At 36.6% G+C, this 26,326-nt stretch overlaps 4 protein-coding genes across 11 annotated transcripts; 2 read left to right on the top strand and 2 right to left on the bottom strand.

The window, feature by feature from the left end:
• Positions 1–5,243: 5,243 nt before the first annotated feature.
• Positions 5,244–8,455, top strand: LOC130745405 (NADH dehydrogenase [ubiquinone] 1 alpha subcomplex subunit 6). Its single transcript, XM_057597625.1, has 2 exons — positions 5,244–5,565; positions 8,103–8,455. The coding sequence occupies exons 1-2, from the start codon at positions 5,353–5,355 to the stop codon at positions 8,289–8,291; spliced, it is 402 nt and encodes a 133-aa protein (XP_057453608.1). The 5' UTR covers positions 5,244–5,352; the 3' UTR covers positions 8,292–8,455.
• A 1,927-nt stretch (positions 8,456–10,382) lies between these two features.
• LOC130745406 (transcription factor TGA6-like) lies at positions 10,383–19,199 on the bottom strand. 8 transcript variants are annotated; one of them, XM_057597627.1, is made up of 12 exons: positions 19,043–19,199; positions 18,382–18,500; positions 16,256–16,353; positions 15,697–15,773; positions 15,382–15,579; positions 15,047–15,118; positions 14,896–14,955; positions 13,148–13,225; positions 12,943–12,994; positions 12,507–12,778; positions 11,176–11,424; positions 10,383–10,801 (listed from the first exon to the last, which is right to left on the bottom strand). In XM_057597627.1, the coding sequence occupies exons 2-12, from the start codon at positions 18,474–18,476 to the stop codon at positions 10,655–10,657; spliced, it is 1,398 nt and encodes a 465-aa protein (XP_057453610.1). In that variant the 5' UTR covers positions 18,477–18,500; positions 19,043–19,199; the 3' UTR covers positions 10,383–10,654. The 8 variants fall into 8 exon arrangements, with proteins under 8 accessions (XP_057453610.1, XP_057453611.1, XP_057453612.1 ...); XM_057597628.1 differs by having other exon boundaries at positions 18,976–19,187; XM_057597629.1 differs by lacking the exon at positions 19,043–19,199 and adding an exon at positions 18,609–18,798.
• A 1,131-nt stretch (positions 19,200–20,330) lies between these two features.
• LOC130745407 (uncharacterized) lies at positions 20,331–24,508 on the top strand. The gene is made up of 5 exons (XM_057597635.1): positions 20,331–20,895; positions 21,946–22,208; positions 22,534–22,671; positions 23,352–23,591; positions 24,107–24,508. Exons 1-5 carry the CDS (start codon positions 20,724–20,726, stop codon positions 24,209–24,211), a joined length of 918 nt encoding a protein of 305 aa, XP_057453618.1. The 5' UTR covers positions 20,331–20,723; the 3' UTR covers positions 24,212–24,508.
• A 238-nt stretch (positions 24,509–24,746) lies between these two features.
• LOC130744561 (sigma factor binding protein 1, chloroplastic-like) lies at positions 24,747–25,118 on the bottom strand. The gene has a single exon (XM_057596735.1). It carries the CDS (start codon positions 25,116–25,118, stop codon positions 24,747–24,749), a length of 372 nt encoding a protein of 123 aa, XP_057452718.1.
• Positions 25,119–26,326: the final 1,208 nt, after the last annotated feature.

Here is a 26,326-nt window from a genome sequence, read left to right on the forward strand (position 1 = left end):
TCGGGTGACAGAAAAGAGTAACGCCCGAAGGCAATATGTACAGTCCAAAATAAAGATGCTGTGTCCGCAACACTAACCTACAAAAACTGAGAGCAAGTTGGCCCAGCGGCCTAAGAAAAGACCCCCCTAAATCCAACCAGCTCTCTGCGATCTCCATAGGAAACCACACAAAAGCTACCGGTAGGAAAACTACCCGGTCCCCAAAAACGGAAGCATGACGGTCAGAGCATCGACACAACTCCTACACTATCCCTACCCGAGGAGCCCACACTAGCACTCGATCCTACATGCTAGCGCGGTCGTCATCCGAATCTGCATCCAGGACGACTAGGTCGGCGTACTCAACACTGCCCTCTCTGTCCACCCTAATGCGCTCCCGCACTGGTCTCTCGGGCTCAGGGCCCGGAACGAGATCCGCGACGACAGCAGCAGCAGTAGACGGACTAGACTCCGTCGAAGCCCCACCTACTGGCAACTCCTCAGAAGGATCCTCATCATCTGAAGGAGATGGTGGCGGCGGAGGTACTCCCAAGCCGGGTCCACAGTGTACTCCTGGAGGCAGGTTGAAGCTCACTATGTGCCTCCTCATCACTCCCTCCGTCAAGCGTCCGAATCGATCGACACGGTCCTCCATGATCCGACCGGTGTAGGTCGCACGGTGGCCCTCGGGATCGACCACCCATGCACCTGGGTCGTCTTGGTCAAGCATCTCGTACCTGGTCCCCCCTGACGGGCTGACCATGGTAAACCAATCCCCCATACTCATCTGACAAATGGCGTAGTCCGCCCAAACACACACAGCAGACGCGAGGGTCAACTCCAAAGAATTATATAATTAATAAAGCCAGATATAATTATAGAATAATATATACTCGCCTCTCAGGCTTATAAGTTTTGGAGTAGCTTCCTAGGGTTGCATGTATCACAATAAATATAAAGAGCCACAAAAACAAGTAGCATGCCTCAAAAAAATAGGATAAACAGTTACCAATCACACTCAGCAACTAAGTTAGCATGTATGTTGCATGAAATGCAATGCTGGGTAACAAAATGCATTCCGGAAGAAGGATGGACATCAACGAGACGGCCCTAACACCAGCCACGGTGGGTACCTTCCTGCTCGCGTGTCTCTTACACCACACAAAAGTAGTCAGATCAGCAGTGAACCCGTAGGTCTGCCATTCCGTCTGCTACTGAGGACCACCGTAGTGTCCTAAATATGGAAATCCGGGTCTTATGACCATTTTGGAATCCACCGAGGTCCGGTATCACGCCGTGTATTAACCTCAAAATGAGTGCATGAATGCAAGTGATTAGCCAAACAACGTCTCCGACCTCACCCGACACGTCGCCACGTGTTCTAGATAACTTAAAGTCTCTAAAAATATACCCTAAGGTAAATGTCGATTCTGCGACAAAATACAATTAATCATAAACAAAAGAGTGCAGCCACTCACGACAACTCTTCGAGTCATCAATGCTCTCACGAAGTCTCACGCTTCTGTGGAGTCTCACACATTCACAAAGTCTCACGCTTCAGTGAAGTTTTATGCTTTCACAAGGTCTCACGCCTCAGTGAATTTACACACTTGCACGAAGTCTCACGCTTCAATGAAGTTTCATGCTGTTCACGAGGTCTCACGCCTCAGTGAAGATCCATGCTTTCCACAAGGTCTCACGCCTCAGTGGAGTATCACGCATTCACAAGGTCTCACACCTCCGTGAAGCTTCTCGGCTCATCCCTTGGATGGCTAAACAATTGCTCCCAGAGCGAATGAGTATTAACATACCCAAAACTCGAAATCTTCCCAACACTTGGATCCGACGACACTTCTCATTTTCCAAAACTAAACTTCAATCCAAAGCTTGCATCCGTGATTGTTATCTTTATTTAAAGGTTTAGAGGTTGTTTAATATCTTATGAATTTCTTTATAAAAATAGCTCTTTTTTGACTTATCGTATTCCCTATGAGTTCAAAGTTCCCATAAACCCAAGTAATTCCCTGAGAAGGTCTCGATCCATTGGAGCATGACAAGGTCCGAACTCCGTTCGTCCTTTTTAAAACTCTCTCAAAATCTCATAAAAATTCGGCATGACCTGCCCGCAATCCTCACTTTTCAGAATCTCAGGTACAAGTGTAATAGCATCATTGAAACAGCTCAACCAAAAGACATAAACAGCATATTCCAACACATCCTAAGTTAACCATGTAGCACATAGCATGTGAATCATTTAGCACACAATATCATGGCATCAAGTACTCAACAAGTTCGGCCGAAGCCTCAGAAATCATTTCAGACATTTAGCAATTAGGTGCATAACACATAAATCAAGTCGAATTTCATCGACACCTAAAGCATTATCTAGTAATTCAGAGAGTAGCCCTCACCGGTGGGTCTTCCAGCTTCCTCCTCCAAATGTTCTTCAAGCTCTTCTCCTTGGTTTCTTGGAATCTCCTCAAACGAACCTTAAGCAAAAATCACAGAAATCAACACCAAGAGTCAGAAACTCAGCAATCAAAGAGTCCTAGGGTTACACAGTACACTACTACCTCCGTGGTACGACAATCTAACGCGTTAAGACAAGTTTTCGAAAAATCGGATTCTCCTCCCCCCTTGATATAGCTCTCGGCCACTTTCCTTAATTGGGAGGGTCGATTTTTCTTCGATCAAACTTGGTTCCTAGGTTAACATAAGCCGTAACTAAGACGGTTCTAGGCTCGGAAAAATTTTCGGATCGAAAACTGATATAGGGGTAGTTTGGTCATTATTTTTAGCTCAGAATTTCAAAATTGGATTTTTGAAAAACAAATTGGATGGGGACGTCCACAACGACGTTTATGACGACAAATCCTACTAGCACTAAGCCAAGTCGATAGATTAGAGCGTAAAGGTTGCGACTTTGGCGAAAAATGGGTATTTAGGGTAGAAATTGATCCCGGCGGCATTTCGTCGACATTTGACAAAATCTAATCCGCAGAACACGCTCAGGAGCATGCAGGGAAGAAGTTTAGACGCTGAAATCAACTGATTTGAACAGTTTTTCAAAAACCTCAAAATTTTGAACTCAGAAAGTCGCAGGAGAAATGGACAGAAACGACGATTCGAAGGAGAGTATAGATTACCTACCTCGAGGTCTTCGATTAGTGACGAACGGTGAAGCAAACGGGCAAGAAACGACGAAGATCCGGATCTCTCTCTCTCTCTAGAAACTCGCGGCTTGGAGGGGTGGGGAAAATGGGTTTTGTGAAAAAAATCTAATTTTTCAAGCTATTTATAGGTTTTGGAAAAAACGGAAAAATGATTTTTTTGCGATTCCGATTTTTCCTGCGCGTTCCTCTGCGCATTCTAAGATAGGTTCTGGCGACAGAATTCCAGAACTCAAAATAGAATTCTTGGAATTAAACCAAAAGATCCAAAATCGGCATAGGTCGGTGTAAGTCGGTTTATCCCGAAAAACTACTTTTTGCAGTGATCGTCGGATGAGAAAACTTCCTTCTGAAGAAAGATTAGGAATGATGAGAGAAGTAGGAGAACGCGGGTGGAATCTTCATTTGAGTTTCCGGATAGAAAAAGTCTTCATCGTCTGTCGATCTTAGGTTTTTCGAACTATCAGGGATTCCGTTTCGGCAAACTTCCGAGAATTGGAATTTGACGTTCGTACTTTCCAGGATTTCGCATCGAAATGGTTGTTTAAGGACGGAAAAGAGAAGTTCTAACATTTCTCTGAGGATTTTTGGAATTAGTTTTCATCGTGTCCTAAAGCGTAAATTAACTATTCACTAATACCTTCGACCTAGGATTTAGCGTATGTTAATCGTGCTATAACTCTTTCGGTTTTTCGATACATTCTTGGACTTTTCCTGAGCCTCTTTCCTTCCCAAATTTATCTTAATCAAATAACTCCTTTATTTTATTCACTTATCCAAGACGTTAAAACTTGGGCCTTACATATCCTCTGTCTGAAAGGTTTGCATTTTGGGTTTTGATTAGATTGTATGGGAACTTCCGAGTGGAGAGCTGCTAAGAGCCCTGCTTATTACAAGCGTGGAAATTATGTTCCTGGCTTGAAGGTGAGTTTCAGAACTCTTGTTTTCTGTTTTTGTGTGCCAAAAAGAAAGGGGTTATTACTATCATTTTTTGTTTTTGGTCGAGGAATGTCAAGTAATGTGATTCAATGCCCTTCTGGTTTTATGATGATTCCTTTATGATGGTTGAAGATGATGATATTACATCCATTGAAGCTTCAAATCAACCCATAATTGAAGGCTTCGTTGAGGGTTTATGCTTCTCCGATATGGGTTTCTGTTGAGGACTTTTGTTTCTGTTGAGGGCTAAGCTTGATAGAGGTGATAAGATGGTTAAGGTAGTGTTAGTGATAGGTTAATTTGCTGAGTTTAATGGGTTAAACAACTTGAAGCTTTGTCTGAGGAATGAAGAATTTGGATGATGAACATGAATTTGAACCTAGATGAGCTTAACCTAAATCATTAATTAAGTAATTCGCTAATAAATATATTTTTGTTTTTGAATATTTTATTTTAAAAAACTTTAAAATCTGCTACCATAGGTCAAAAGGTTCTTGTGCAACCTTGCACGAGTTTTTACTTGTGCATGTTAAAGATGTCCCCTTTTAACTACCCAACTAACTTGTTGAATACTCCTCTATGTATAACTTGGTACATGACAACCGGGGAAGCATAAAGAAAGTGGTCCTAGAAAAATACCGAGCCTTCAAAACTTGAGGCTTAATAGACTTCATACAAGTAGCAATTCTCCACCATTGCTTAGCAAAGAGCGAATCAATAAAAGCTTTGGAGCACACATAACATTTCAGTTGGTCCAATGTATTTTCCTTTCCTCCTGCTTACTTCCCCATTAGAACTTGTGGATCATACACTCATGTGATTGCACAACCCAACCGACGAGGAAAAACAACCCATTGTATTGTTTAGGCCACTGATTTAAGCAAAACCTCCCTACTTATAGCTAACATAAACTGTCTCCTTCCAACCCTATAGTTTTTCTTACACACTCTATGATACAAGAAGTTAAAAACGTACTATTTGGACTTTCAATTGATTCCCGTTAAATCAGAAAATATATTTTTACTTAAATTTAAGTTAAAATAATATGATCGGACATCACTGTAAATATTTAATAAAAAATTAGACACATTTTGGGTTGTCCACGTGGACGGGGGTCGAAACGAAACCCATCCAAAACGACGCCGTCCGGCTCGTGTCTCCCACAGGCACAGGCTCTTGTTCTAGTTCTCTCTTCTTGGTGACTCGTTGCTACACCATTCATACTCTCGAGCGAGCGAGTTGTGACTCAGTGTGTTGGATCGGAATGTCGAACCTGCTTCGAAGCGTGAGGGTGCCTCCGAACTCAGTGAGTTTAGAGGAAGCGCGTCACCGAGTGTTCGATTTCTTCAGAATAGCTTGCAGATCGTTGCCCTCCGTCATGGAAACTTATAACCTCTACGACGTCGCTTCCGTCTCCCAGCTTCGCTCCACCGTCGCCTCCGAGATCCGCAAGAACACCCACGTCACGGATCCCAAGGTAGGATCCCCTCCTCCTTATCGGCGAATTTCGAAATTCAATTATTTTTTTATTTAATTTTTGGTTTAATTGTGTTGTCTGAGGCAGTGTTTGGAATTTAGGGTTGATATTTATTCATTGCCAGTTTGCCACACTTGAATTTTGATGATAATGGATGTGATTTCATTGTACAAGTGTGTGTTCGTAGAAATGCGTTTGGTTCTGGAAATGTTTTCGGTTGTGATTTTCTGTTTTCATTTTTAGTTACCAAAGTTTCTTTCTTTTTCCTCATTAGTCTGTAGTTTTCATTATTTTATCTATGGACAAATCTTTCAAACAGAAATAAGGGTATATTTCCTCTAATCAAATGCGAATTTTTGTGTTCTTATGGGGAGTTGGGATATGAGCATTATTGCATTAAGCATTAGTTTGATGATAGGAATAATCAATGGCAATCATTTGATTTGGATTTGAAAGAAATTCTCAATCCTTTAATTGAAGCCCTAGGGAATTTTTGGCTCTATGGAGCCTTCTTGTGCATATCATGATGATTGGCATGCTCCTAGGAATCTTCTCTCGATGAATTTGTGTTGTGAGTTGTGATGTGGATTTTTTTGGGTGCGGTATCAGCAGAATTGCAACTTCCATTAGAACTAGATGGTTGGGATTTTACACTTAGACTCCTAAGGCTTACCTTTTTTTTTATGCTATTGGAGGGGCCTAGATCTTCAAGCCTGAATGTTAATGGAAAGATTCATTCCTAAATTTCTCTATTGCCCCTAGTACTCTAACAGGTTGGGGGGATATTGGAGGGGACGGGTCTTCGGTAGATTGGCTCTATACTATAAGAGTATAAGGGGTATTGGATCTTCAAGCAGGACTCTTCTATGGATTAGTGGGAAGGCGCAGGATAAGAGAAGATTGTGCAGGACTCGTTTATCTAAGTTGCTATCTTGCTGACGAGCCAGTACTATTCGTGGGCAAGCAAAGTTTCACCTCGCAATCCATTTCTACATAATGGAGAAAGGTTATGCAGGCGGGTGTTCATTTGCAGTTGCTGGTCGGGGCTGTGGGGATGGAAAGAAAGATGAAGGGGTTGGTTGGCTTTGGCCAGAGATGGAGACACAAGTGGGTAGGTAGAGAATACCTAGAGATAACTCTCTCTAAGCCCCGGGGGAAGCTTGATGCGGGTCTTTGTGCCTGCCTTCTCCTCTGCTCTGATTCCAGTTGATGTGCCTTCTCCAGTTTCAATGAAGACAAACTCGTTTGGGGAATGCATTCTTCCAGGTGGAAGCCGATTCCTTGTGCTCAAGTCAATTAATTTAAAGGATCCTCCAGATTTTTGGTTTCTGGTAAAAGGGAATGGTTATTGTTAAATTGTGGCATATTGTTTTATTAACACTTGGAAACTGCAGACAGTTTACTATTGGGAAGTTTAGGACCTATTTGGTTTGAGAAAAAAACTTCGGTTTTAACTAATGATGAACAAAAATGTCACATTTTTTTCACTTTATTTTCTGTTTTGAAATATTTGTATAGAAAATAGTAAAAAGAAGTTATTTTCATTGTTACCTATAAAAATATGTGAGAGCAGGAAATAAAATGAGAATAAGGTGCCATTTTTGTGTGGCAAAGTTAAAGGATGAAAGCAGAAAGCTGAAAGCATACTTTTCTCAGATCAAGCATGTCGTACGTCTACTAAAATTTCCTTTCTAGAAATTTCTGTATACCATGATTTGGTATGTTGTAGGACCTTGGATTTTTTTATTGCCATAATTTTATGGTGACAACATTTACATACTATGTCTATATTGTTTATAGAGCTGGCAACACTTTGATATGATATCTTCTTGTCAAATTTCAATGTGAAGAATGTCGTTTAAATTTATCCATGCAATGATAGATATGATAAAGATAGCTTGTGTTTGCTGATCAGGTTTAGGTTTTGTGCAATGCTCGGCCCAATTTTGGGTGTTTCTAATTGGCAACCAGTAAAAAAGTTTATTCAACCATGTTAGGTACTTAGGTTAACTTATCCATGTCGTTGTGCTTGGCCAGATGCTTGAATGACTGAAAATAATTTATTATTTGACTGGTATTGTCTCTATTTTCTGCCGTGATGAAATGTGCTGTACTTCCAGATTTCCACCAAAGTTATTTCTTTTTTGTGAGTCACCGTTTGATCTTTTCACTTTTTTGTAAGTTACTGTCTGGAGTTGACTTAAGATTTGGTGAAGAAAGTCTGGTTCTTCTTTTGGGCCCTTGACATGATTTAAACCTTCGACATATAGTATGTTTGTATCAACTTTTCTTTTCTGATAATCAATTATGAAACCAAGAAGCTACTTACAGAAACTTCTCACCAAAATTGTAGAATGATTCCCAAAAATATACATAGTTCATGATTTTTTTGTGCTTGGACTCTATGCCTCTTCCCTTCCATGCTAACAAAACCATATATACCACATGCACATATGGTATTTATTCAAGGACTTCGAACCTGGTATAGAGGCAAAGAGCTTTGGACTTAGTTAATGAAAAGGTTTTACCACTTTCAGGTGATTGATATGCTGCTTTTCAAGGCAACGGAAGAGCTGAAGGACATTGTTGACCATGCAAAGCAGAGGCATCATGTTGTTGGTCAGTACGTGGTTGGTCGGCACAAGCTTGAGCAGCAGGAGTTGGGCTCGAAGGGCCAGACCATCTCTCCTTTTCTGCAGAATTTCTACAAGACCAATTACTTTTGAAATTTGGTCAAAATCTGTTCTCTGTTTCCTCAAATAAAGAATTATCCTAAACGGTTATGTATAACAATACTGGGTGAAGACAATACTGTGTTGGTTTCAGATCAAATTGCCTTCACTGTTCCTGGCTTAATTTGAGAAAGTAATGTTTTGCTGATTGTTGTGAACATGTGCGTACTGCTGAAAACATTGTCAAGTATTAATACCATCTGAAATCTTTGCAAATGGTAAAGATCATACCAAATGAATATATAATGGCATAGCATCTTAGAGAAAGAAGTACATTGAATAATGTCATGATATAACTAAGGTCTCTCCATTCTATCATTGCATTTCCTTTCCCTGTAGTTTTGTCTTCTACAAATGCCAGCAATACAGTGGATGACGGCTTTGGAGCTGAGGGATCTCAACAAACGAGTCGAAGTAGTAGCTAATTATATAGCATTTACAAAGAATGCGTGTTCATTTGGCAACCGAGACAAAACTAGAGTAACTATTTGTTTTGAGGGGAGTGCAATGGGCCAAATCATGCCAACTTGGATGCATGCCCTTATAATTTTGATGCATGATTAGCCTAGTATTTTTTTTTCTTCTACTTGTACTGTCTGTGACTTGTAATTCAATTAGATTAGATGATTATTGTGACCTTGATTTAGGCCCGCAAGATATTGAACAAAAAAAACCCGCAAGATAGAACTCTTAATTTCACATATCCTCTTTTTTTTTTTTGGTCAATAATGGAACTATTTCACATGTCCTCTATGATTGGCTTTAGAACCAAATAGTAAGTAACTTCAAATTATTGGTTGAAGAAAAAAGAAGGTTTGCTGTCTCAGTACTGGTGGTCAATTATTATCTTCTAGCTTTGTTTGGATGTGAAGTGGAATGAGGTAAAAGCACATAAAAAAAAGTAAGGAGAAAATAAGTGGAGTTTAGAGTTGTTTGTATTGAAACTTGAAAGTGAAATGAGAGGAAAATAATAGGAAAGAACTCCACTTGTTTGAATTAATAAAAGTTAGACAAAAGAAAAATGAACAAAATATATAATAACTGTTTTACCATTTTCTTAGTAATATTATTTCAATGTCATATTTTTATAAATTTTCTTCACTTTTAAATAAGTTTAGATACTAACTAGAATAAAAAGTATATTCATATCATTTTCTATAAAAACATATGATTATGATTATTTTATATTACTTTTTCAAGTTAATGATTCTTTAGCTAAAGCATGGACTCTCATCTGGTGACAATAGAATAACTATTTTTAGACTCAAAAACATAGACAGATAGAACCCCTACACTAGCAACAAAAGAAGGTTTTGTTTTTCTGGTAAAAATAGAAGGCATATTGTGGCTTGCTGGCAATCTGCAGTGTGAGAAATACAAAAAGAGATGGAGCCTATAGCCTTAACTTCCTCTAGAGCTATGGCGATTGTAAGAGTATGTTCATTCTCTTTTTTTACACCTCTTTCAATTCCAAGTATTTTTCCTTATTCTCAATCCTTAAGCATCATTACGCGTGTTTGGAAACATGATAGGTTTTCAAGTAGGTCATAAGAGTATCTTTTGTGGAGGTGATAAGTGATTCTGAAATTCCTAGCCATGTATGAGTTAACAATTTAACATGGAGAAGAGATCAATGGCAAGAGATTTGAACCCCTTCCATCCCAGATACAACCCATGTTTATATTTATGCAACATTTGGACGGGACAAAAAATATAAAATCATACATGATCATTCCCTCAATCACATTAGCTACTCGTGAATGTGTCAACAACTAAAGTAGGTACGTGTAACAGAGTGGGGTAGCAAGAACGGAAAGTGAAAAACTGTTGAATTGGGAGAAAAATGAGTTTAGATTTCTCCGGTGCCCCTTTAAAAAATTGAGGGTCCATACCTTTTTGCCTTAGATGTGTCATATTATCTTCTGAAATAAATTTTTATAATTCCTAAATATTTTAAAAAATAGACTGAAAGGTACTAAGCGTACAACGCCCTAACATGTTTTGTAACCATAAAAATCTATGAATTGCTTTTCTTTTCCTTCCTGTGAAACAAAGTTCTATGATACCCATGAGAAACTTGGCAACTGGACCAACCGTTAAAATATACCATATAGCCAAACTGAAAACACAGCCTTCGGCAACAATTACAATGGATAATATTAGGATCAATGATAAATATCAAATATTTCTTGTCACCCATTCCTACATTATGTGACTAAGGAAACACTAATACCAGCTCTACAAAGACTACCAAGCACAACATCAAAAGATTTTTTCAAGAGTAAATTCTATGTTGACCAAGTATTGCTGGTGATGGATCTATGAAAATACATTTGACAGACTATTTGCTACACTCATTAATCTCTTGGGCGGGCCAGCCAGAGCGAACTGAGAGCACGCAGCCGCGAAAAGTAGTCAGTTATAGCAAGGAGGGCGCGGGCTGATTGCCGAGTTGTCAGTATCCGGTGCATTTGCTGGAGAGTTTGCTGGCGCAGATTGTCAGCCTTATAACCATGAACACAACAGAAATGGGATCCATATTAAGATATTATGATAGGAATTTTTTTTCCTAAATAATGAAATGAAGCTAAATTGCCATGAGTTCAGACAATAGCAATAAACAGCACTACTAAAGATGTCAAATCTGGTTACAAGGCACATGCAGATAAAAATTCTAATGTAGACCAGTTCCAACAGTTTCAAGTTTCAACAATACAAAATTTCAACCACTTTCACTCCAGAAAATCTCAGGGAGGATGGAGCAAGATCATTATAAACTGTAAATAATGTGAGGAAACTGTGGCTGGATTAAAAGGCACGTCTATTCTATTCAACAAAAACACCAAACTATCTGCATAGAATGATAAGAGAAATATACCTGTCGAATAAACCCGTCGAGTGTCCCTAGCTTACCCATGGCCATAGCCATTTGACCCATGTAATTTGCCACATTCCCAGAGGAACCAGATGAGGCAGGGGTTCCAGTGGACAATGTCTCCGCAAGGGACTGTTGCAATGCTTCCATGCCCTGAGACAATGCATCTTCTCCTTGTTGAGAGGACTGCTGCAAGTTGGTAATACCCATCAGTTGCTGCTCTGTGAGAGGTTCCAACTGATTTACCAGGAGCTGCAACCAAATTTGTGGCACTCAGGTTAAAGGTAAGGAAACTATAAAATGACTCCAGAACTGGGAAATAAAAACTAGGTTCTCAGAATTATGAGAAACATGAATTTGAAAAGTTCAAGACAACCATGACTATATGAATCACGTATCAGCATAATAATCAAGTAAAAAGCTAAGACTTATGTGGCTCAGGGATTTAGATATAACCCATGCTAATTATTATTTATTATTCTTCCTTTTGACATCTAGCTCCCACCACCGAAGCAGATTCTTATTCTTACAGTAATATTTATACAGCTTCAAAATAAGTCAGAGATTTAGGGTTCAATTGATTTTGAAGCACTACAAGATTAGCCAAGTATCAGCAGAAAACGGGGATTTGCCCATATTCAAAGAAATGCAGAGTGCAAGTGGCACGAGAATAAAATATTGAAGTTGTAGTTATATCTTAAAAATTATATACATATAATATAAGGGCAACACCAACAACTACAAAGCATTATTCAAAAACTGGTTGTAAATACTAAACTTGATACAATTGTTGAGCGTAAGGAATATTATAGATAAGCATAACAAGCAGAATACCGGTAATGAAAGTTCAAATTAGTTTATGCACGACCATTGAACTTGAGGGATAAAAAGTAATGACAGATTCTAGGGAAAGAAGAGTAGAATCAATAGAGAAGCCAACCCACTATTTTATTTTCTACCACCTAACCCTTGTCTTATCATTTGTGTGGAGGTCACAAGTATATCTAACTCCATACTAGTTCCAATTGAAAGTCAAAACCACACGGACCATCAGCAGTATCAAAGGAGAATTTCCACGTTAAGTCATATGCAATACTTTGACATCATTCATTTAGGTTCTTCATCAGTGTGAAGCAGCAACTAAAAACATATATGCAACAAGCCAACCCAGCATGCTTATATAAACTTCTTTTTCACAAAATTTTGCATTTAACTTGAAATAATCCCAAAAACCTAAGAATTTACTCTTTATATTACCAGGACATAGTACAGATCAGGAAAACCCATTTTCTAACCAATGAGATCCAGAAAGAACAGAGTCAGAATAAGATCACCTTGAGGAGTTCAGATGGCCGAAAACCACCCAGCCACAAAAAGCACCTCTCAGCAGGCGTTTTCCACATACCAGACAACAAATGGAAAACATCAGCCTTTGCTGCAACACCTTTCAGCCTAAAAATCTCATCATAATGTGCCAATATACCATCAACAATCATGCGAAGTTCGGTATCACTTGCATGAGAATTTACAGCTGCTCTGAGCTCATTAATTTGTCGATTCTGCTCTTCCAGCCACCTTGCATATTCTGCATCAAATTGCATAGCCCCTGTAGAACAATGAGATGATGATTAAGGACTACCTAACATTAAAGTAGATAAATTAATATTTTAATGAAATATCATGTTATAATATAACAGACAAATTATACTACAATGTTTTAGACACATTTTATCTATCCGAATGAGTAAGCGAATTTTAGAAATAAGATACCATTTCCACCCATTGTATGTGCCTGATCGCCTGAGCTTGATATGAAGACCCCCTACAGGAAGAAACAAGAGATTTTGGTTTAACTTCGGAAATGACTATCAAGTAAATGTGTCGCCCACAAAATAAAAGGGGAATGAGGGAGGAGGGAGGGGGGAGGGAACATACAATGGATACATTCTCATTACAAGGATTAAATGAATATAACCTGCTGCCTAGCTCTCTGAAGCTCTTGCTCTAGCTGGGTCAGCTTCAAACGACTACTTTCCAGTTGTTGGACATAGGCCTATGTAAAAAAGCCACTGATATATGAATACTGTGAAAAAAAATGATCTTATGGTATCATGTCGTGCATTTTAATGGTCAAGTAAGGAATGTAAGCATACTTATTTCTTACAACTATCATAGAGCAAATTAAATTAAACATTATAAAGGAGTTATTGGATTCCACTGTATAGCAATTTACTATGAAAACACAAGTAAAAGATTTTTCTAGCAGCATAACCCTAAAGAAGAGAGTAATTCATCAATTTTTAATTCAGTTTCTACTAGTATTGATCCCGCGCTATGCACGGATGAAATAAGCGAATTTTGTCGTCATACATCACATTAGATATTTCATATTTCCTCTTTTGTCTTTCTTTTTTAAATACGCACATCATCTATTTAACTTTTTTTTCTAATCCTAGTTACATTCTAATTCCTTTTTTTTTCTAATTTATTATGTTTTAAATCATTATACCAATTTCCATTTTAATCTTTCATATGTATATAGGAAAACATAAAATACAAATTTTTTGATTTTTTTTTTGTTACACAAAATTTTTTAGTTTATTTCCAAATCAATTCTTTAAAACTATTTGATATCAATTTTTTATTGCATATTTGATATCATTTTGAACGTAAGATTACATTCAATTTATTTATTTATTTTGTAATATAAAAATAACCATAATCATTAAAAAAGGCTTTGTCAACATACATCATAATGGTAGAAAAGTCGCAATTGACTTTTATTATTCTAATGTCATTAAAAACCATTAAATGTCAAATTAATACAATAGTTATTTTTGAAAAAAGTCACAATTGACTTTTGTTAATTATTTCAATGCCAGTAATAACTATTAAATGCAATATTAATACATTAATTATTTTTGAAAATATGGAATTATTTAATATTTAAATTACTAAAAAATCAGAAAATATAAATATGACATCCTCTTCCTACTAATTATAGTATGAGAGAGAAAACTAATGAAGAAAGACATAGAATGAGGGATTGACACTTGTCGGAGTTGCCACTTTTTGTTTTCGGAAATAGTATGTAGTATAGGATTAAACACCAAGTAAAAAACCTAAGCATTGCTATGAAGGAAGGTTGAAATAAGAGTAGCTTTCTATCAAAAATATAGTTCCAAAATTATAGAGGAGGAAAACCCGACTTTGTTTTTCTACAGACTTCCTTTCTGATCAATATGCCCATTGCCATTTTCAACTTACAGAAAAGAAGAAACACAAATTTCCATCACTTTAGAAAATATTATTGATATCACAAACATTCAATCATGCTGTCATGGGCCAGATACTGGAACAGAGTACATGACTAACATGCCTTAACAAGTTTCTATGAACAAGTTTCTTGGAATCATCAAGAGTTATGGAATAGAGCTTAATGGTCCAATGCACAGTCAAGCATGTCACAATCTGTAGATCCAAACTGATTGTCCAAATATGTATAACCATGTAAATGAGAATATATGGCACAACAAGAAGAACTAGAATTTACTCATTTTCCCTATCTATTTTCAGTTTTCTAACTGAAAATCAAATCCTGACTTTGAACTATCTCTATACTATGTCTATATGACATGAGAACAATACTTCTATTGGGAAACAATAAAATATACACTCGAGAATAAATATTAAATGAACAAATGCAATTAAAATAACCCTTACTTTCTTTCTCAACCGGCTTTTTCTGGCCGCCTCACGATTCTGAGCAAGCCTGCGAAGAGTCTACAATAATAAAAAAAGAAAAGATCATATGACAAAAACTATTTAGAACTATAGATATTATCCATGCAATAAGTTTTTAATATATATTAACCTTCTGATCTGATTTATCCTTTGATCTATCACTGGAGTCAGAAGCCACAGCAGCAAGGGCACTCCTATCAAACTGCAAATATAGCACATATCAAACGTTAGACTGTCAAGAATATCGGACAAAGCTTCTGCTCTGATCTAAAGAACAGACCCCAAAAAGACTTCTTCTCATTATGTTTGAATACTAAATAGATTCAGTTCAATTCTGCAGTTGGATCCTAGTTGACAAGATTAACTTGAACTGGTTGCAAGATGTGCAAATTTAGGATAGAGACTTGAGATATTATCAAGTGAACAATAAGGGAGAAGATAACATAAAAGGTAAAGAAACATCACCCGTTGATTCCTGTCATCAGTGTCAACATCTGTAGAAATATCAGTCCTAGGACTGGCATCAGCCATGGTAGGCTCTTCAAGAATTTCTGTATCACCAACTAATATGGTTCCAGGATTTGATGATTGAACCTTTTGTAATTGCAGTCTACACTGCTCTGTTTGGTTCGTCAGTGAGCTTTTATCAACTGAAGTTGGTAACTAAATTAAAGAGAAAAGAATGGAAAGCTGGAAATAAGACATACTGTAGACTGCTAATCTCCATCTTAGATACCAAATTAGGAAGTTAATTAGATGAAAATAACTAGAAAAGCTCACCTTATGAAGATTACCGATGTAAACAGAACCCGGAAAAGTAGTTTGGCCACTTAGTTTTAGCGAGTCAAAAACTGAATCTGAATCAAATATCAGGAAAAATCATTTGTTGAAGGAAAGACTGGAAACAAAAACTATATATTCTCACAAGAATTAAAAAACAGATAACCAGGCTAGACATTAATATATAGGAGTTTAGTCAACAGTAACACATGTACATAGGCGCATAGGCGGACATGTCCTTCTGTGAGTGAGATTATTCCTTCATCTTAACCTTATCTTTGCCAATTAGCGAATAAGACCCTGTATGTGTAACAACCTCTCATCATTTTCATCCTTAAAACGGAAAAGTAAGAACTACTCTCCTTCTACCAAACAGAAGTTATTTCCGTTTTCGGTGGCTGACAAGCAGGCTCTAGGTAGCTGTGTACTAACAGATTGCAAAGAGCAACCATTGCATAGTTCTAAGGATTATTTGATGTTTCATGACAAGAGACAATAAGAGATACGTATTTGCTTGTTACATGTAAACTTTGCTATGTTGGATTGCAGGAAGACTTACTTCCACCTAGATCAACAGCATCCTCTAAGCGATATGATTGATCAAATGCTCCAAAGTCAGAAACATGAAAAGAATCAACTGTTCTCCACTCTGAATCGCTGAAATCCAAATTTTTCAGATTTAGGCTAATACAAGTCAGTATTTATGTTAAATTCAGAGAAAATTACATAAAAATAAAAGTCATCAATAAGTTGACCACTGAAAAAATAAATAAAAATAAAACACAGAATTAGGTTCCCTGTCGAAGTTTATAATTGCTAAAACAAAATTCCAAATTTCTATTAAAAGGAGTAACTTGAGAGGGACTTTACTCATGAGTCATATTGGAAAGGGAATGAAAGTGAGTTAGAAGATTCTTGGCTTTCAATATACTTTGTAAAAACATTTTCAAAGCATTGAAGAAAAAAATGTTAAAAATCATAATGACTTATCAATTTTAACGATAGAAAATCAAACAAAATCATTATTCGCAGTCCACCAAATTATTTTCTTTAACAACACCACATAAATAAATGCAAAACAAAAAAAATGATCAGAAACTCCTATATCATAACGACAAAGCTCCTCAGTAAAACTGAAGTCAAAAAGACTTTTGGACTCCTTAAATAGACATATATACTTAATATTTGTCTGTTAACTTTCTTTTGACCTTAGGATCCTGACAAATTTTCTCTTTATCCTTGGCCTACACATCAAGAAAGAGAACAAACTACTACCACTCAGTCTTCAAGATTATGACTGGCCAGCAATATGTTCAAGGGCAACAAATGCAGCTTCTTAACCACAAGACACTTTTATATCATAACATTACAGCTCCTTAATCAAAACTAAAGCCAAAATGATTTTGGACTCTCTTTTGACCTAAAAGGGAGACGAAGTTTCTCTTTATCCTTGGCCTACATATCAAGAGAGAGAGAGAGAGAGCAAATTATCTACCTCAGTCTGCAAGATTATGACAAGCCAATAATTGGCTCAAAGCCCAACATATGTGGCTCCTTAACCACAAGAAAACATGTCTAAGTAACTAGTAAACAAGATAAACTGAAAGTTGTGGGAGCATGCTGAATTTCGATCAACAAAGCTAATTCCCAATAGCAACAAAACTTGCTTGCCACCATCATCCAACTAGCTCAAATGCATTTACAAAGAATAGCTGCAACAGTACTACTAATTTTGGTTTCTATCCAAGACTTCAACCAAATTATCATATTCTGAATCTCTGATCCATCTACTCCTAAATACAAAAAAAATCGCCTTTTCTGTGAATTAGCTTATCTATATTAGAAATTGGGAGGCCTATACTCAACCACAAAAGCTAGCTCAAGAGTTGAGGTTTGCACTACCCTTATAAAGGCTATCTATGCTCTATCTCTAGCCAATGTGGGACTTCTAACAATCTAAAGATACTCATTCTCAAGATTCTATATACAATTCTCAACATGTTGAAGTTTAACATAGAGTGCAAAACCTGAAGCATAAAGCCTCACTCTAACCGCCAGGAAGACATTCACTGTTACTCCTAACACAGTACTTTAGTCCATCAAGGTGTAATGGGCTTATGTTGATTAAACCAATCATGGTGATCCCGAACTAAAAATAAAATTGAAGATGAAACAGTAATTATCTTAGTTCAGCTTGCCCAACTAAAGCAGAAGGCTTTTAAATTAAATCTAGGGCAACGGTGCTACAACTGTGAGTTTTGCTGAAATCATCTCTAATCTCTACGCATAGCCCTATGATCTTAATCTGAAACTACCTTCACAAGGAATTGGGACTCAAGGAGAAGAAAAATACTAACTTATTTCCAATTACAAGGGCAGATGTTGATTTCAAATTTATATAGTTCCATTCAAACAAACTGGAAAGAATAGTAGAAGTACAAAACCCTTCAGTATCTATTCCTCAATCAAAACAACACAAACCCAAGCAACAATGAAAATCAAAGTATTATAGATATTCACAGAATCATTCTGAATGTATCATTAAAGGAGTAAGAAACATCTCAATCTAAAAGGATAACTATTAAATTAGCCAACATTCACAACAAAAATTTAGCAAATAAATCACTAAAAATCTGCATATTCAAGTCTTAAACTGAGTGAATAACTGCAAAGGGGAAAGAATACCATGTGTTGGAAAAGGGTAGCTCAGAATTGAAGCTTGGCATCCCTCTTTCTGCTCCTTTGTCATTTTCAACACCAACCCTTGTACTCTTCCTCATACATCAATTCCCCCGCCCGAAAACCTAAATCAAACAAAAAATTCAACAACAAAACAGCTGCTTCAGTAAAGCTAAAACCAACAACTCCTTAACCTTTGAAAACCAATCTGAAACCAGACATAAATTTGCAACCTTGAAAACTGAAAATCATGAAGTGAATTCCAATCACAAGATTACAGGTACTACCAAAGAAGCAGAAAAACAAAATCACAAGCTGGTGACACCAAACAAAATACATCAATTTCTGTAACTCAATTCAAAAAAGGCACAAACTTTGGCGCATCCATGTGTGCCCACAAGCCCCAACACACAGAAAACGAGAACACACCCCACCAAGAAAGTGCATCAAAGTCAAAGCAGGAAGAAAAAGACAAACTTTACACAACTCAGCTACACCCAGATACCCAAAACAACAGAAAATACAAAACAAACACTGAATCCAACTTCAAAATGATGAAAAATTGAAAATCAGCTATGCCTGAGTGGCACTGAATTTTACCATGAACAAAATGGTTATTTGCTCTTGCAGCAGCATAAACTATAGTGAAAAAATGAAGCAAACCCACCTTGGAATTTTGATGATGATGAGTGATGATGGTAATTGCTCAGCTCTGTGTGTCGTTTTGGATTAATGGATTAAAGTAATAGAACTTGACAAGAGAGAGAGAGAGACACGGGCATGGACGATTCCAATCTCAATTCTGCTCAAGTTTTCCACTTTCTAATGACTTTGTCATTTTTTAATTGCAGTTTTATTTTAATGTTTTTTTTAGTGTTTTGAGGTGTATTAATTAAAAAAATTATTAAAATTTAGGGTGAGAAAATAATGCACTAGTACGAGGCAGAGAAAGTTGTCGGATTTAAAGAACACTTATAAAAGACTTGCATTTATCTCACCTTAAGAAAACCAAAAGATAGTTTAAACTTGCGATTTAGACTTTATTATGCTCTGGTATAAGGTTATTAATTAAGTTTTTATAGTAAAGATATAGTGGTTTGACATGTATTGAAATAGTATTTTTACGTTAAACTTTTTTTATTTTTTATTTGAAATTTGTTGAATGCAGTTTCAGTGTGTCAGAGAATCAGAGATGAGAGATGAGAGAGATAGGAAGAAAAGAAAAAGTAAGGGAGAGAAAGTATGAGATGTGATAGATGGTAAGAGGAGAGAGATAGAAACAAAAAGAGGTGGAAATGAAGTGTTTTAAAAATGAGGTGTGTATATATCATTACTCTTTACGAGTAATGTTACTCACACACCTCTCTTTTGAGGTGTGTGAGGTGGAATGATGAGAGAGATAGGAAGAAAAGAAAAAGTAAGGGAGAGAAAGTATGAGATGTGATAGATGGTAAGAGAAGAGAGATAGAAACAAAAAGAGGTGGAAATGAAGTGTTTTAAAAATGAGGTAACTTTTACAGCTAGCATTATTATTTCAGTGCGGAAACTGTGAATCTTCTACAAGTAATTCATACTTGCTAGTGTATACTTGCTTCATTTTGTGCCCAATATGAAAATGAGCCCAACTGGGGGACCCGCTCTACACGAGCCCAATATGTCACTCGGGTCCGGTCGGTTTTCAAGTTGGAATCGAGCTTGGATTCAAAAAAAACTCCACTTCAAAAACACATATCACGTATAAGGACTAATGAAGCTTCATTTTCCATATTTCGAACTTGTTTAAATTTCAAGTATTTAAGAGATAAATAACCTACTTCACAAAATATATTGAACCTTACCCTCTTTAAAAAAAAAAAAAACATTAACCTTGAACATTGCCAACTTGGGTTAAGCATCGAGTTTAGCTTTGACAATCATTCTTAGATGAGGTGAAAGTCAAGTCTTTGATTTTTTTTTTTTTATGAAAATCTCACCCTCAACCAATCAATGTAAACGAGGTCAAAACAAAGTCAGCCTCTATGATTGATCCGAGATGAAAATCACGTCTTTCAAGCAATCAAACATATACTGTACAGTACTAGCTGGGTGGAGATAGAGAAGAGTAGGAGTTGAAGAGTGAGGTGTTTGCACTGCAGTGAGTGAGTCTCGATGGAGTTGAATTGCAGAATCACCCTTCTCATCTTCCTCTCTGCATCGTTCTTAGCAACAGGAACAGTAGGATCATCATCATCAGAAGAAGAAGAAGAAGAAGAAGCAAGAATCATCTCTCGTTTCCAGCAATACCTTCAAATCCAAACCGACCATCCAAACCCACAATACACCGAAGCAGCAAATTTCCTCACATCGGGATGCAGTACCTGGAAGCTGTTCGCCGCCTCAAGGCGCGGTCGTTTCAGCCGCTTCGTTCTCTCTACATCGTCTTCGCTCCTGATGAGGAGATTGGCGGAGTTGATGGTGCTCAGAAGTTTTCTCAATCTGAAATTTTTCAGAAGTTGAATGTGGCCATAGTGCTTGATGAAGGTCAGGTTAGGTTCATTCTTATTTTTATTAATTAGATTTTGAACCCATCTGAAAGCGTTTATTTGAACTTATCTAATAGTATGAAAAACTTATGCAAGTGTTTTCGAGAACTTAGCTAGAAGCTGTTTTGAGCTCATTTTCATAAAACTGATTAGCTCATGAATAACAGCTTATGCTTACAGCTTACTTATAAAATATTATCAGCTTATTTTCAAAAAAATTATCAAAATGAGCTTATGAATAAGGCCCAGTTTGGAAAAGCTTATTTGAGCTTATCTGACAGCATAAGCTCTTATGTCAGTGTTTGGGAGAGCTTATGCAAACAGCTTATGGTCTGCCATAAGCTATTTTCAGCTTATTTTCATAAGCTACTCAGGATAGCTTATGAAAAACAGCTTATGCTTATACACAGCTTATTTTTAATTTATTTCAATAAATTTTTTAAAATAGCTTATGAATAAGCGCTTATGTCATAAGCGCTTATGACCATAAGCGCTTAATTAAGCTGTTTATCCAAACGGGGCCTAATGATCATGCGATAAGAGCTTATTGTATAAAAGCTTAATTAAACTGTTTACCGTAAAACAACCTTAGACTGTGTTTGTAAGAGTTTATTTGAGTTCATACTGCAGTATAAATACCTCTGCTAGTGTATGGGTAAGCTTATCAATGTAAGTTATGTCCTCCCTATAGTCTCTTGGTTTTATTTTCAGAAACAGCTTATGAAGAAACACTTTTTAACAATAAGTTGAGTTTATTTTAATAAGAAGTACTTATTAGTTATCACATAAGCTCTTAGACCATAAACGCATAATTAAGTTGTTTATTGACTTATTCTAAATATACCCTTAGACTATAGCAGTTTGGATGGATGTGAGAAGTTTGCACTTATAAGTAAGAAAAATAAAGTTGAATGAATGAATACCTATGCTATGAGAACAAAGTATGTATTTACGTATCTCAATTGGAAAGCTTCTTTTCTTTAAGTTAATTAGTTCAAACTAGGCCTTGTTAAATTCATTCTCATTGAGTTCAGTTACAAACAAACAGGAATAGCGTCGCCAGATGAGCATTACAAGGCGTTCTACGCGGAGAGGAGTCCCTGGTGGCTCGTGATTAAGGCCGTTGGGGCTCCAGGCCATGGGTCTAAGCTTTATGATAACTCTGCCATGGAGAATCTCTTGAAGAGTATTGAGAGCATTCGGAGGTACCGCGCCTCCCAGTTTGACTTGATTAAGGCCGGCTTGAAGGCTGAAGGGGAGGTTGTTTCTGTTAATATGGTCTTCTTAAAGGCTGGAACTCCATCTCCAACTGTAAGTCAATCAGACTTGTCTTCTGTGTAAAGCAATACATAATTAATAATGATACCATTTGATTATTGAATTAATAGAATTAAATAGAATTGAATACAATCCATGTTCTTTCTCAACTTATGTTTCTCTTATCATATCAATATTTGATTATACATTGGATTGGAAAGGAATCCATAAACAAAGATATGCTGGCAATTCACCTGACAGACACATGACACATCTCATGTTTGTGTACATGCGCTAAGTGCTGAGAGATTTCAGAAACTATTATAGTTGAATTTCCTCCCAGATGATTGTATTATATCTCTCTTTTGCTGTGCACCAGGGTTTTGTCATGAATTTACAGCCATCTGAAGCAGAAGCTGGATTTGATATTAGGGTGCCACCAACTGCTGACCCCAAATCAATGGAGAGACGCATTGCTGAAGAATGGGCACCTACTTGTCGCAATATGTCATTCACTGTAATTACCACCTTATGCTTTATACCATCCATGCATTGCGAACACTGAACACCCAGTTAATGATTGACTGCTTTACTTTTCACTTCAATAGAAATTGGTGGCCATAGGAAATATGTCTATGATTAAGCTTGGAACTTACTTTCATATTTAATTACAGCCAACATCTGTAGTCTGTACCATAAGCCTGTGACATATCAGATTATGGTCTTCATCTTGTGCAGTTTTTATCATCTTTTCCATCAGAAAAAGTTAATGCCATGGGTAATTTTGCTGGGTATTTAGGTCTAGGACAAGGAAAATAAAAGAAATATGTGTGCATATGTGAATGGATGTTTTATGTATGTGTAACATGCTCCAATGACTGCATGCACTAGTGTAAAGTGATTAACTTATTTAAATGGAGAAGGGAAAAAAGAAAAATGCCAAATAATGGAAAAGTTGGTGTGAAATGTCTACTTCATGGATTGACGGTTATGGGTAGGATAAAGATTGCTTTGGAATAAACTGACTGTGAAAAGAAACTGATATTCTGTTTTCTCTTTTTAGAATAAATAGTTACTGATAGTATAGTATGGGTGATAAGTTTCTCTCAAATTTTCATTTGTATACATGATTCTTATTTTTTGAGAATAAATTACCTCTTAATTAGATTCTCCATCAACTATTTTTGGCTTGGGCAGTTCAAACAGAAGGTATCTGTGCATGATGAAAATGGGAAACCAGTCCTAACCAAAACTGACAGTTCAAATCCCTGGTGGAAGCTGTTAGAAGACGCTGTCGAAAAGGCTGGTGGGAAACTTGGTAAGCCAGAGATATTTCTCGGCTCCACAGATGCGCGCTATTTCCGGAAACTTGGATTACCAGCAATTGGATTTTCACCTATGGCAAACACTCCTATGCTGCTCCATGACCACAATGAGGTGATTCCTTTGATTTATTGTGTGCATAATTCATCATTTTGCTATTATGCTTTCTGTAGAACCAAATATCTGATTTCTTATTTAGAAGTGAGGCTTGCATGACATCCTAATTAAGACATATCTTTCATGAATCGTGAATATGCGTTGCATTAGGAGCTAACGAATATATATCTAAATGAATATACAACTGTGTCTACTTTGTGTTTATTCTGAGAAATGAATAGATTTGTTGAGTTGGGTGGTATCCTAGTGAGAAAAGCAGGGCCAGAACGTTTGGTTACACAAAATCAGTGTTTTGTTCTAGTTGGTCAGTTTTTCTCTCAAAAGCTTTGGTATAGAAGCCGAGTTTTGTTTTGTTTTTTACTTTTTTTAATTTGTTCTTTTCTTTTTTTTGGCATGAAATTGCACTAGTCCTAATTGACTTCCATTCTTTGCAAACATTTATTTCTGGATTTACTGTAACTGCATGGGTTGGAGTTCAACCTTGACTTAAGCGCTACTTCTTCTTTATGCAGTTTCTGAACAAAGATGAATACTTGAAAGGGATTAAAATCTATGAGTCAATAATTGAAACATATTCATCATTCGATGGTCATGGAAGACCCAGAGATGAGTTATGAGCAAGACTGGCACCTTCCCTGTTCTTAAGTCCTACTTTCATGTAACATCAGTTTGTCAGCATTGATAAGCTAGTTGAAAGCGACGAGCTAGCTGATTGAATAAAAAGTGTTTGGTATACATATGTGCTTATTTTTTATATTAGCATTACTTTTTTTAATTTTTTGTCTTTGACCGATGTTCTACAGTGTAAACAGTTTGATTTCCTCCTCATATACATAGGAAAGTGAAACAAAAGCCTTTAATTTTATTGGGTCCATATTCTTGATGGATATAGAAATTTGTTCATTGTTCTCCAACCCTTTTCTTTTCACAATATAGCAATATGTATCTACAAGTTTACAACGAATCACTAATACATATGAATTTCTTTTCACATGCATCAGACAACTAGCATTACAATAACACCACTAGATAAGAACTATAAGTGATGATGTAAGTAGTAACCAAAGAAGATAAGAACTACAATAACAAGAAAAAAAAACATATATAATATATGATAGAAAATAATAGATAAAATAATCAAATATTCAAACCCTATGACATATCAAAGCTTAACAAATCATATTGAAGGTGCTGGTTCGACTGCTCCACCAAGGATCTCGAAAGAAACTCACTGTAATACTCATGTTCAAACAAATTAGTGGCGGTCTCACTATGCAAACAGCCCTGAGGTGCATCCACTATCCATTGTTGAGTAATTGAATTACCCTTTTGCTCTTTCTCATGATCAGAACCACCATTCACTTCCAAGGGCATATTGAACTTATCAATTTCCGCAACATTGGAGTCTTGGCCAGTAAGCTCTTGCACAAGAGCTCTGAAGTTAGAAGCACTAGCCTTCACCTTCACAGGGCTTGAAATATAAGTAACTTTGATCTCCTTTTTGACCCTTCTATTGTTCTTCATAATTATATATCACCTGGCTAATGTTGCTGACACTGGTGTTTGTTTGTGTATCTTTGCAGTTGTATAGAACAGAAAATGTATAGTGGATTATAATATGCACAACTTGCACAAGCTCTTTATATATAAGGGTGTGTGGGGACAGTGGGGTTGTGTTGGTCAAATGGTGAGGGTTCGTGGAAAGTGGCTATGGTTTGAAAAATTGGTAAGGGGGAAAAGGTGTTATTTGACTGTGGAAATGGATGAGGTATGAGGAAAAATTAACTAAACTAGAGGATGAGAATGGAGATACTTACGTGACCCGTAATTAAGCACTAGTATACACATGTATTTTGTGACACCGCCAGTATTATTAATTTATTATAATAGTTGGAGTTCAATGAATGATTCACGCACGTGCGCAGTCATGTATGACTGCGATTCGGATGAACTTCGGCACTTAGAAGTTAGAACCAGAAGATCCAATTTGACTTTTTTATGTTTTTTGGTATTGACTAGTGATACAATTTGATTTGGCTTGCTGTAAAAATGATTTTTAAAAAACAGTGAGTTTTACTCAATGACCCACATATTGCACTGACTAAAACATAACTGTTTGAAGTTCAGGTCGAAAATATAATCCTCAAACCCGCATTTTTAAGACATTTGGCTTCACTACACGTAAATATTTATTCTTTAATTTCTTCTTGCTTGCAGCTATATAATCTTGTTTTAGCTGGAAATATCCATATTATGGTGGAATTAATTCTTTCAACAAAAGTTTTTCTTTATCTGTAAAACTCAAATCCGTTTTGTATATGAAAAATTAAACATATACCACTTAAATTAACCACTTATTTGTACTACACATATTAAAATTGTGAGAATAATTAAAATAAAAAAGTAAGAGAAAGTTTAATTACACTCACCTCCCTACTTGTATAAAAAGTTAAAAACCTACACTCTCTCCCTATAGAGAAACCAATAATGATTTGTTCACACCTCTCTTTTGAGGTGGAGAGGTGGAATGATGAGAGAGATAGGAAGAAAAGAAAAAGTAAGAGAGAGAAAATATGAGATGTGATAGATGATAAGATGAGAGAGATAGAAATAAAATAAGGTGGAAATGAAGTGTTTAAAAAATAAGGTGTGTATATATCATTACTCATAGAGAAACTTCACTCTTCTTCTCTCGAATTTCAAAATTCGGTATCTCTTATAAATATTTATTA

The sequence above is a fragment of the Lotus japonicus genome, chromosome 3 (assembly GCF_012489685.1).
Source record: "Lotus japonicus ecotype B-129 chromosome 3, LjGifu_v1.2".
Taxonomy (NCBI): domain Eukaryota; kingdom Viridiplantae; phylum Streptophyta; class Magnoliopsida; order Fabales; family Fabaceae; genus Lotus; species Lotus japonicus.